Below are 13,000 nucleotides of genomic sequence, written 5' to 3'. Positions count from 1 at the left end.
TGGGAATACAGGCTAGTTCATGCCAGTAGCTAATGGGGATATTATACACTCCTTCAAGTCGTCTTCAATAACTGCTCTGTTCCTGGCAAGAGGTAGTTGCATCTCAGATAAGCTCTCAAATCACAGTGAATATGAAGCAGTGATAAATACTTCCCTTCACCCACGCTCACAGATTATTTGCCAAAGGTACTCTGTACATGGTCTCCAGCATACTGACTTTTTTTTGTAGGTGATACAGTATCTGGAACAACAAACAACAGGATTCTGGAACACGGAAAAAGCAGCAATTTGACTGAAATATACTGCAAATTAACTTTCCCAGGTCCTGAGCTGTTGCTGAGGGGCCAGGAAAGGAGGAGGAGGTTGGTAGAGTAGAAAGTTATTAGGTCCACACTTTATACTGAATTCGGCACTTCAAAGAGCACTGTACGTTTGCCATTTAACATAACCTTGTAACCTTTCAGATCGCAAAAGTCTGGTTTCACCCAGCACAGCAACACATAAATTGAGAGATCCAAATATACTACTTTAGATGTGGGTCACAGCAATGGCAGTCAATTAAAATCAAATGCCCCAGGTGATATCTGTAATACAGACATCCTGCGCCAGCTCACAGCCACAAATCCTGCTTCCTGGTATTTTCTTCCGTGACATTAGAGACGGCACTTTTTGGCAAGAAAAGAGAGCAAGGCCTCTCTGCTCCTGATTATATAGAGATCAGTCTGGAGTAGCTCTGCTGTAGTCAGTGTAAATTGCCTCAGATTTGCACCGCGGAGATTTGGCCCAAATCTATAGTAGCTCTCTCTAAACGTATTCCCTAACTGAAAAACAAGACAAAACACTGTCTGAATTGAAAGTATTTGAACAACCGACTGTGGTTTAAATTTAAATCTGACTCATAATGGGGTAATATGTTCCACAGCATCTTCTTCCTCATACCTCCAAGCAGGGAGAGAGGCCCTTCAAGAAATGGGGGTTACTGTCTGGAGGGCAGATGATTCTTCCTAGAGCCTGAGCAAGCTCCACAGGGGCTCTTGGCGTGGACCTGGCCCTCTCCAACATGGGAAGACCAAAGGTCTGCTCCTGCTTGCTTCAAATTCTTCATCGCAATCTGATGTCCCCCCTGGGCTTTAACCTGGCGCCGTTCATTTGCTCCAACCCCGTGCTCCCATACGTCCCGTGGTATGTCTCCCCCATCTGCAGCCTCTCAGGTACTCCCACCCACAGCAGCCTCGGATAATGATGACAATAAAAAACAGCGCTTCAGCTGCATTTTTCTTGAAGCTTTATGATGTGTTAACAAAACAGGGCACCGCTTCCATAGGAAGTAATTATTACTTGTTATTGTTTGACCGTCTGTACATAATAAAACTACCTTAAAAACAATACCACAACGCTCTCTGAACCACAGCTTTTTGCCCTGCGAGGGTTCCCAGTCGTCCAGCTTTGCGGTGGTGCCTATTTATTTTTTGGAATGCTTATTCATAAAAGACAAGCTTTTTTTCTGAAGAGTGCAGGGACTTTATTCATAAATACAGAAGCACCTTAATAAAAGAAAGATGTGATGAAGTCTTCAAAGCAGTCAAGAAAACTGATGAACAAAGACATTCCCATAACAACTGAGCTTTATCTGATCAAATTCCAATAAAGCCTGCATTTGGCACAAATCTTTAAAAACATAGCAAGGGCCACTGGAGGATGCTAAAACTTGTTTATTTAATATTATTCCTCCTCCTTTCCCCAAAAGTACTTTATCCTCTTAATATTTTCTGAAGTCTCAGTGCACACCGAGAAGCGCATCAGCGAACGCGGCACGGTGGAAGGATGGGAGAAGCGCGGGAGAGCACTCCCCTCATCTGAGGTCATGACGCTTCCCTCCGGCTTCCCACTCTCCAACGTGCTGATGATCAGCAGCACCACCAGCAGATTAACCCTCACTTTCAGGCAGAAGAAATAACAGAAAAGATAGTGCCTTTAAAGAATTTAATTCTCTGTGGCTTCACTTAACCAGAGCCAAGAAGAGACAGACGCTTTTATACCAGCCTTATAAAAGAAACTTAATTCCTACTTCTATGGGTTTTATTATTTTCCATCCTAAGACTACTTACTATGTGAGCTGCGCTTCCCATCTGTGCAGGAACACACAGATGTGGCTGACTAATCCTTAAATACCAAGGAAAGTATTCTGGGTGAAAACAGACATTAAAGAAACTGTTTCTGCTCTTGGGGATTACCACTTGCCCACTGGCTTTGCAGATGCATCCAGGGCACGTCCATTAGCATTAACCTCCAGGACCTGCAGAAATCTGGGGTGCAGCAGACCTGGCAAACAGACCCACAACCACTCGCTCCCACCACAAATACAATGGGGGTGCTCTCTGCTCCAACCCTGCTCTGAGATGGGAACTGGGTCCTGCTGCTGCTGCGCTGGAGGCCAGGAGTGAGGGGCCACGGCACCGGTTTGCCATGCCAAGCAGCCTCAGACTGCCTTCCCGGAGTCAGTGCAAACAAGGGCTGCAGGAAAACACAAAGTCCTTTTCTGATGTGGTTTGGAAAAGGGAGCCAAGTATAGCCTGAGGAAAGCTTAGCTGAAAAGGTGCAGTCTTGCATTTCTTTTTTCATTTTAAGGGGTAGATGTGTAAGGTCAGAGGACCACACAAAGAATCAGAAGCAGCAAAATATTTATATTCTGCTTGCTTATTTTTTCCATTTACCCTGCACATCTGTCTCTAGCTGTTCCTAAAATAGTCCTTCAGAGTAATATTGCCCCTTCTGCACCAGCGGTATGTATATACTACTACTAAACTGCCCCTGGACTAAATCAGAGAGCTCTTGGAGAGCAGTTAGGAGACTTGGATGTGTTCAACGATGGCCACTTTCAGACTTCTGCCCTTCTCTTCCTGCTCCACTGAGAAAGATGAGGGGACACAGGAACAACCATTCCCTGAAACTACAGGTATGAGAGGAATTTCAAAAACCCTCATCAAGAATATCTCCTCAGAGCAAAACATTAGGCAACCCGAAACTTGGTGGGAGAAAAAAAAGCAACAAAAACCAAACTAATAATTAAATGTTGCTTATGCAAGATGAAAAACCACGTTGTTCCTTCTGGGCACAACAGCCCTGGCAAGCCCAGCACGTATCTCACAAGACAGGAAGCACTGTTTATGCATGGAGGAGCAGCAGCTGGGCATGCCAACTCCACCAGCACTCTCCTCTGCAAGGCTTTCTCTCCATGCATGGCTTTTCGTGCTGGAAGTGAAGATACCTGAGAAAGTCTTCAGTCCTTACAGAATGTATTTGCCTCTCCCACTTCCACTGAAATAAGTGTCTTCCTCATTCTCCCATTTCACCACCCAGATGTGTTCCTTCCTCCACTGCTAGACACCCCTATCAGTCTATCATTACGCAGCCCTGAAGTTCCTCTCTAGCATCATCCTGGCACCACTGCCTTCTACCCATCCTTCCCCACCTTCAGCTCCTTAGATTTTCCTCTCTAAAATTCATATTCTAAGTTTTAGGTGCTGTCCTACAATACATCCTCCTCTTCAACTTCTCCCTGCTTTGGCTTCTCCTATTAAACACTGCATGTAACCTCATGCACTGTGATGGAGGCTAGATGCAGCATTATTTATGGACTCTGATGCTCCTGCAGTAGAGCTGGCAAGTTCCTTACCACTAGTAAGGAACCCATGCAGTTCAGACTGACCACCACAGAGCTAAGATAATACCTGCACACAGGGTTTTGGGGAGAGCTGCATACAAGCCTGCAACAAGTAAATACAACCAAAAGGGGGAAAAACAACCAGGAGCTACAGGACCTTGTAAGAAGTAAAGCAGAGAGAGGAACTAACAGGCAGCTTTTATCATTTTAATAGATGCTCTGAAAGGAAAATGCTCCAGAGACAGCTTGTCTCTCTACAGGCAAAGGAGCAAAGTAACATGCCTAAAATATGCCTGGCACAAACACACAAAGGCTTGCTGCCTTTGGCTTGCCTGTTACTTGGTGGAGAAAAGACCTAATCCTACAATAACCTGCACTCATTACCTAACACTTTGCTCAGTATGCCCCACCCAGCCTAAAAAAGAAATGGCCTTACTCACCAGTGATATATTTATCTGAAGGACCCAAGTACCTGCCCTGGATGCAGGTGTCAGTCGTTTCCATGGGCACAGGCTTGCTGGAGTCAGGCTCTCTCAAATAAGCTCCAGCTGTTTCTCATCACAAGCAGAAATCCCAGCCAAGTAACAGCCCTCCTCTACCTCCAGTGGACCCTTTGTGTCCCATGTTCCTCAAACACAGGAAGGCAATGAGCAGAGCTCAGGTAACTGCAGCTGTACTCCTTTCGGGTGGCTGACTAACAGCTCTCAAAAGCAGAACAACAGAAAGCCCAGAGATGCCATCAACTCCATTTGGGATATCTGAACAGTGAGGTCAAGCCAGAACGTACAATCGTTTCAAAAGGGTGGTGTGGCAGCATCACAGGGACTTGTAGTGTAATTCTCTGTGACAGCTGTTATATATAGAAGACACCAGTGACTCCCATTAAAGATTCCTGCTAGCTTTCTCTTTTAACAAATGACACATTATTTACCAACTTTTTTTGCCAGCCTGTCCTTGGGAAGGCAGCCAAGGTGGCAGTCATGAAGCCAAACACCCAGTGACAACCTGTGGACCTGAATCACGTTCAACTGGGAATCACGCTTCTCCTACGTTTAAACGATATCTGAACAGTCCAGTGCACCTCTTCCTGTTGTTAGCCTGTACGGTTGGCTTATAGGGTCACTTCAGCACGCTTGTGAACACAAATTCCCCCCTCTCTGCTCCAAATTTGGCTTGCACTTGACCAGACCAGGCAGGAAAAGGTGAACATTGAAAGTGAGGGAGAAGACGAACTCAAATTTGCACCCACTGGATCCAAACTGGACTCTACAGTGCTGCAAACCCATGGTCATGGTCAGGCACAGCTAATGAAGGCAGCAAGAAGAGACAAAGAAGGGCTCAGTACGCTTAGTTTTACAAGGTGGTATTGTATCTGGCAAGATTTTCAGCAGAACAAGTCCTGGATTGCTAGAACAACCATGAGTTTTACTCAGTATAAAACGGCTAGGAGTTGAGTCCCTTTTTGTTGCTGTGTTTCTCAGCAAAGTGAACTATGCTTTAGATGAAATATGCTCTAGACAATACTTGCGCAAACGTACGGACTCTATGTAAGTGACTTTAATGGCTTTAAAGATTAAATGGCATCAATCTTACCAACACTCAGGAGTGAGAGAGTGATGGGGTCATTTTCTCACTCACTCCTCAATCCCTGAATTGTCCACTCCCTCGCCTCAATCCCTAGGCCACTATACAGAAGCCAGGTCTGAAACTGCTAAGCTTTGAATCTCAATTATTAACAACGCGATTTCTGTGAGGAACGGTTAACAAGTTCCTCCTGAACACAGGCCAGAGAGAGGAATTTGCCACCTTCTATGTAAACCACAGTACAGGCCAGGTGTTGGGAGACAGAGATCCTGGGGATGACTTGTTTGATGTCTTGTTCTGTCACTTACCTTTATATGCTGAAACTTTGGGACTCCTGAGCCACAATTGCTAGAAAAAGTTTGCACATTTCAGATTCATACAGTTTTGAATAAAGTCCTTTCTAGGAAAGGCACGGGAAATAAGAGGCTACTTTGGAAAGACACAACTCAACTGTTTCTTCCCATGGTTTGTTCCACCTGTTAAATGGGTACAAGGCTAGATTGCTGTGGAGAGACAAGGAGCATGTGAGGTGTCACGGTACCTGGTATAGCTCTATCCGCTGTTCCGAGACCCGTGCCTTAGAGTTCTGCAGGCGGAAGACCCTGAACTCAGCCTTCACCAAGTTGGAGGCATTCTTCTCCATCGCTGAGACATCAAATCTGACGATTCGGAAGTAAAGGCTGTAATAGCTCGGTGGGATGGCATCTGCAAGAAGGCAGTGTGATTTTACTATTTTTTTTTATGATAAAATACATTGTTCCTTCAAACAGTGTAATACAAGACAGCCTTGGCACGGGAAATATCTGTAGCATGATTCAGTTTCCAATGGCCAATTTATTATTAACAATTTAATAAAAAAAAACCAAAACAACACCACATGTGTTTGATTATAGGAATACCATGTTAATAGAGATTAACAACCATTTCCAACTCTATTTCACGTGATGCATTTAAATCCTCTTTCAACATATTGGTGCAAAATCCTGGATGCTTATAACTTGGGAAAAAATCACAATAGTTGGTATCTGGTAAATGCCTTCGGACTTGCACAGAATTCACAGGGTGTGGTGGGGTGACCCTGTCTGGATGCCAGGTGCCCACCAAAGCCACTCTATCACTCCCTCTCCTCAGCTGGACAGAGGAGAGAAAAAGATAACGAAAGGCTCGTGGGTCAAGTTTAGGACAGGGAGAGATCATTCACCCATTACTGTCACTGGCAAAATAGACTAGACTTGGGGAAAATGAATTTAATTTATTACCAATCAAATCAGAGTAGGATAATGACAAATAAAACCAAATCTTAAAACACCTTCCCCCCACCCCTCCCTACTTCCCGGGCTCAACTTCACTCCCCATTTTCTCTACCTCCTCCCCACCAGCTGCACAAGGGACGGGGAATGGGGGTTGTGGTCAGTTCATCACACATTTCTGCTGCTCCATCCTCCTCAGGAGAGGACTCCTCACACTCTTCCCCTGCTCCAGCATGGGGTCCCTCCCACAGGAGACAGTCCTCCATGGACTTCTCCCACGTGAGTCCTTCCCACAGATTGCAGTTCTTCACGAACTGCTCCAGCCTGGGTCCCCCCACGGGTGCTGTCCTTCAGGAACAGCCTGCGCCAGCCTGGGCCCCCGCGGGGTCACAAGTCCTGCCAGCAAACCTGCTCCAACCTGGGCTCCTCTCTCCATAGGGCCACAGGCCCTGCCAGGAGCCGGCTCCAGCGTGGGTTGCCCACGGGGTCACAGTCTCCTTCGGGCATCCCCCTGCTCCGGCGTGGGGTCCTCCCCAGGTGCGGGTGGAGATCTGCTCCCCCATGGAGCTCCATGGGCTGCAGGGCCACAGCCGGCCCCACCATGGTCTACACCAGGGGCTGCCGGGGAACCTCTGCTCCGGCACCTGGAGGCCCTCCTGCCCCTCCTGCTCTGACCTGGGGGGCTGCAGGGCTGTTCCTCTCATAACTTCTCACTCCTCTCTCCAGCTGCAGTTGCGCAGGTTTCTTTTCCCCTTCCTAAACACCTTACCCCAGAGGCGCTGCCACCATTGCTGATGGGCTCAGCCTTGGCCAGCGGCGGGTCCATCTTGTAGCCGGCTGGCACTGGCTCTGTCAGACACAGGGGAAGCTTCTGGCAGCTTCTCACAGAAGCCACCCCTGCAGCCCCCCCACTACCAAAACCTTGCCACGCAAACCCAATACACAGGGATCTGCTAAGGTAACAAGCAATGGCAACTCATCTGATCTGTATGTTCTCTGAAGATCATTTTCCCCCAGAACATGGAAGTATAAAGTAGTCAGCTTCAGATTTTGTGTTCTATTTAGTTATTGAATGATTTTATTAGAATAAAATATTCATTCTGATGATAGTAACAAGGGTGGGAAGAAAAAGAGGAAGAAGAAAGGGAGGAAAAAGGCAAGCAGATAACAGATGTTATAATTACGTGCATTTTGATCACTTGGGAGCAGGAAAAGCCATAAACATAGCCACTCCTCACTATATATTGGGGAGAGAGCAGAAAAAACAGCTAGAAAAACACTCAAATCTTCAGGAATGGTGTTAAAAACATCAGTTTAGGTTTCAAAACAGTCTCTTTCTCCTTGCCAGCTGTAAACTCTGGCTTGAGGCTAAGCAGCAGAGCCCTTGTGCACAGCCCGGGTTACCCTAAAGGGTTCGGCGATCACCTGAGGCCTTTCCACCCCGTCCCGGCCAGCAGCACGGACGGAACTTGCGTGCGGTGCCCCGGCCACCCTCCTCGCCCGGCCGCCTGGCAAGGCCCTCCCCAACGCTAGCGCCACGCTCAGCGGGAGGTCGAAAGGACTCACAGGCCCTGATAAAAATCTCCATTCAAGCCGAAGGGAAAGGTTTCCTTTCCTCTTACAGCGTGAAAACGGGACAAATAAACAGAAGACAGAGGAAAATTGTACTGGGGGGCTGGGGGAGGAAGGATTTTTAGCTGAGGAAGCAAACCTCACAGGCCTCCCCGGGGCCACGCCAGCGGGGAGACTTCAGGTCATAATTACAAAGGACGTTTTCCCATAGTCACGTAGCTCAGGATTTGCCGTGCGGCGGCGGGAGACGACAGCCTGCATGTTAGGGAGGTGAGCAGTTCAGCTCCCGGGAAAGACCCAGGCCTTGTCTGAAATCCCAGCAAGGCCTCCTGCTCCGCTGCCTCCTTCGGCTATCCAGGACATTAATCCAGGTATCCATCAACCAAACAAAGTACCTTCTTCTGGAAGATAGGTATAGATATATAGAGACATAGATAGATAATTCTTAACAGATACAATATACGCAAGTTACCATTTCTATGTAAAGAGATGGGAGAAGCCAAGTCCAGTACATTTACCTTTATTTCTAACTACTAATGATTAAAGGTAGTTGGAATAAATCCTTAATAATACTTATTCATATCAATAAGGAGTATCAGTAACTTAAAGACCTTCTTCCAAATATTTAGTGTTTCTAGACTGGCTGCTATGACCAGAACTTCTGAACAATGCAGCAGCTCCTGGCTACCCAAGGCAACACCACTTGCAGTTACACATTTAATAACCCATTTGCTGCAGCTCTTCGAATAATTCTACGTTCAAACGGACTACGGAATAAATACAAAGTACAAGTCAGTCACAGGAGGAAAAAAGCAAATGTGTTCTGTCATGATATTCACAAACACGCTTCCTCTACATAATTGGGCCAAAATCTCTTTTTTGAATGATCAGAGGTGAAAACTCCTAAAAACAATCCTAGCTATGAGAAAATCTTTGATGATAAAGGAAGAATCTTGGCCTCAACTGTAGATTCATTGTACGTGAGAGATTACTAGATCTCAAAATGCTTAAAAAATCATCTGAAAGAGTACTTCCCAAAGGAGACCCTCAGTATGTTCAGTGGGTCAATATCCATAAATATGAACAGGAAGCCCCAGGCTTCTTTATGATCCCATTTAATTAAAGAAACAAAAAAATGGTTCTCAAATTTTCACAACTGCAGTGCTCTAAAGTACAACCTAATACACCATGATCAGTAGTCTTGCCTGCCAGGCTTATTGACAGAAAAACCTGCTACAACCTTCTAGTGAGAACTCAGAGAAAAAGGGAGGCAAATTGCCCCGCACCAGAACTGCTCCTCTCTCCCACGAGCAACACATTAGTGCCGGTCTCTCCCAAAATACCAAAGGAAGATCTTCTGAGAAAAGCTTAACTTTACGCAATGATGATCTTAATTTTGATACATTTTGCAAATTCTTATAAAAGCTACTCGGTTCAGAGATTACATCCTGACTTAAGAGGGAAATAATCTCTTCAACTTACTTTTCTGCTATAGGAAATTCCGAGTCTACTACTTGTTCTTCAGCCAAACCTAATGCTACTAGGAATATAATTTAACATAATAGTATGTATATTTAAGATTGATGCTTCCAGGATGAGTTGTAAGTTGTCCTTCCCTGTCATTTATTTGAGGCATGAACCTACCATTTCATTCCCCGTGGACAAGCCAAACTAGCAGCCAGCCATTTGCCCTGGCACAGACAAACCCTGTCCATCTTGACTTTATTTCAGATTGAAAAGACTTATTTGACTGTCTGTTTGATTTATATTTAGTTTCTAACTTATTTCTAGAACTTTCTTGTGCTATATTTGTAGTCTTTCTTTTCAGTTTCTATATTTTAGATACTGTATATTACAAATCTGTGAATATGTATCTAAATAGATTTTCGTACACCATCTTCGCATTTACATTTTTTCTCTCTTTCATATATAAAGAAGACAGAGAAGGAATACTCTTTCGGTGTGCATGTTTTTGTGTTTGCATACGTGTATTTGTATTCACAGTGAATGAGTTTACTTTCCACCCACAATGAATGAATAAGAAAGAATTCTTGTCTTACAAAAGTTTCATCTCTCTTATAAGATAGTTTTATATCTTGCAAAAACCCACCTTAGAAATTTGATTTCTTTATTCTATCATTCACAACAGTATCCACAGGAAGTCAATTCAGGAAAGGGCATTATTTGTGGACAGCTGAAAAAAGTAGGATTTTTACTAGCTGGAACTCTTCCTCTGGAAAAGAATGTCTGACTGCAGAATTGGGTTTTACTTGAAAATTAATCAGCAGTAAGACTGAGAATTGAGACTTGCAACTCTCTTTGAGGGAAGGGAAAGAACCCTATGGAGCCTACAAGGTTTTGGATTAGCCTTTAAGTGATCTCAGATACTGCAATTTATCTCACTGTGACTCCACCTTAACCTGACAGTTGTATCAATTCAGTCTCGGCTGAATACCTCTGAGCTCCCCTCTGGTTTTGGCCCAATGACTCCCGTAGATGACTCTGACCAAGTTAGTTCGCAAACACAGTTACTCTGCTGCAGACTAGACTCCTTAAGTATTCTTTGAACCATTATCATTAATGAGTGGAATTAAATCAATATGTTTCCTGTAGCTAGGAAAACACAGATTTCTTTTGTTTTGGAGAGAAAGAATAGTAAAGGCAATGAAAGATTCCATTTTTATCATCTTTAAATTATTCATTAATTCAACCCTCAAAAAACTGAAGACTTCCAGCTGTAATAATCATAATCACAATCATCACAGTACAGTTGAGACAAGAGTTACAAAACACAGTTGGAGAAGGTGAAGGCAGCATCCCTCCTCCTCCTCCACCCTTTAGCCTGCTGAACACTCAGCATCACAAGTTTAGCTTTTTTAGTCTTGTGGTGTTTTTCTCTTTTCTTAACGAGCTGAAACTTCATCAGCTGCTTTACACAGGTCAGTCCAAACTGCCAGGTTAAAACATATTCTGATATGTGAGTATTTAAGTGCATGAAGGACACTGTGGTTTCTGTGCTCCTTACTGACTTTGTTCATTGTCCAGCATCCTCTAAGCTCCTATGCCAGCAACTAGGACAGAAAGCAGCCCTGCTCTGACAGAGCAGAGAAGCACCAATGGGAGGGGTGCAGGAGACCTATCCCAAATACTCAACAGTCTCGTCATAGGGACAGACTGAACACATCCTCTGACTGATCATCCAAAATAGCACGTAGACTCCCAGGCACCACTCCTGGGAGAAGAGCGAGATGGAGTCAAGCTCCCTTAAACCAGAAGTGGGAATGGAAGGAGTTCGTTTCATGCTGGAGATGTTCCCCAAGTCAGGAATCTGCTGCATAAGAGGATGGCACTTTTGCCTTCCACGGATGTGTTTGATGAACTAAGCCCCGCACTTCCACAGCTTTCCTCACAAGTACTGCATGTACTGACACTTCAGGAGAAACAAAACACTCTGTTTGAAACAGCTCTTCTGAGAGTTGGGCTTTTGTTCTGGCGAGGAAAAAGACCTAAATTCAATTGTATCCAAACGAGGCTTTGTTTCCCCCTCTGAATTTTCATTTCTGCTATGAAACAAAAAAATCAATTATATGCATAGCCCAAGCTAGGAAATGTAAACAACTTTTCTTTTCTCATTGGAAAAGGCCAGACAGGCCGACTTCACACATACACCCACACTGGAAAGGCTGAGAGCTTCAATCTAATCCTTCCATCAAGGGCTTGTAATAAATGCTCCAAAGATTTATTTTTATTCCCTGTTGTGTTTATTAAACTTTGGAGGGTTTCTTTTCCTTTTTCTTTCTGGTGCTTTGCCCATTCTTTATTACGGCAGCTACAAAACACGGAGTGCCCTTTTCTTCTCGCTCTTTTTTATTTTTTTCCCCTCCTCGTCTTTCTAACTACAGTACATGAATGACCATGTAGCAGGCTTTGAAGCAGCACATGCAAATATTTATGAGAGTAGCTTGATTATTATTAAATGCAGTTGTTATGCTTTCCACACTCTGGCAAGCTTCCCTAACCCCTCTAACTATTAGGACCATTTAGGCTGTTTAGATTTCAGCTCACTGATAGCAAACCCTACATTTTTTTTGTAACAAGCAGCATAACATGACACCATTTCTCTCCTTGTCTGAGTTTTACTCTCTGCTCAACATACAGGTCCCTGCCACGAGCCAGGTCAGGCTGCCTTTAAGGACATCCAGACGTGGTAAGTGAAGCAGCATGCGCAAGACTGCTGGAAGTATGGGCAGCTTGTCAGCTGCAACAGCACATCTTTCCAGCAGGATCCCATCCTTCCCATCAGGCACACTCGGGTCACAAACCCTCTCCTCTTTTCCAGGGAAAGTCTCTCCAAGAAATTAGAAACTTGTTTAATGTATCTGGGCTCCTAAAGCCCATGCATAATTACTCTGCTCACCCTTCCTGACCCTGACGTGACTGTAGAATCCTGCTGGAAACCGCCTCTCTGCAATGAAAGGGGATATATAAATGCAGTGAACCAAAATATGGAGACCTACAGGTTACATTTAGGAACTGGGACTGGCCCTCCGAGGTAAATCAGTTTTACATCAGCTTCTCATTAGCTCTGAAATTCTACCCTGCTGTGACATTAAGTTATGAGCACATCCATTAGCTCATCAGTGCTCTTGGACAGAAACACTTGCGCCACTCTCTGCTCAGACATTGCTTCCAGGCTCTTGCAGCAAGGCTTCAGTCAGGCAGCACAAAAGCAGTCTAAGAGACTTACTCCAGTATTCCAGTTTTTATTCACAAAGCTGCCAGTGAGCTATTACCTTCATCTGTCATCAACCATTCGATACTGACGGACACTGCACTGAAAGTCAGAAAAAAACTGCTGGAAATACAGAGGGTGAAGGCTTTCAGCTGAGGCCCAATGGCTCTGGAGAAGTTCTTTTTGCAGAACAGAGTA

The 13,000-nt window shown here is 44.7% G+C and overlaps 1 protein-coding gene across 2 annotated transcripts in view; it reads right to left on the bottom strand.

Annotated features, from left to right (window-relative positions):
- Nucleotides 1–13,000, bottom strand: part of TGFB2 (transforming growth factor beta 2) — a 66,055-nt gene that overhangs the window by 14,792 nt on the left and 38,263 nt on the right. The window contains exons 2-3 of one of the 2 annotated variants that reach the window (XM_081997163.1): nucleotides 6,326–6,359; nucleotides 5,790–5,977 (exon numbers count right to left, since the gene is read on the bottom strand). In XM_081997163.1, the coding sequence (XP_081853289.1) occupies nucleotides 5,790–5,977; nucleotides 6,326–6,359 (222 nt within the window). The remainder of the gene's footprint in view (nucleotides 1–5,789; nucleotides 5,978–6,325; nucleotides 6,360–13,000) is intronic. The other variant, XM_081997164.1, reaches the window with a different exon arrangement.

Source organism: Phaethon aethereus (assembly GCF_964289735.1).
Source record: "Phaethon aethereus genome assembly, chromosome: 3".
Taxonomy (NCBI): Eukaryota; Metazoa; Chordata; class Aves; order Phaethontiformes; family Phaethontidae; genus Phaethon; species Phaethon aethereus.
The sequence above is the reverse complement of the archived record's forward strand: the minus strand, read 5'-3'. Positions and strand labels throughout refer to the sequence as shown.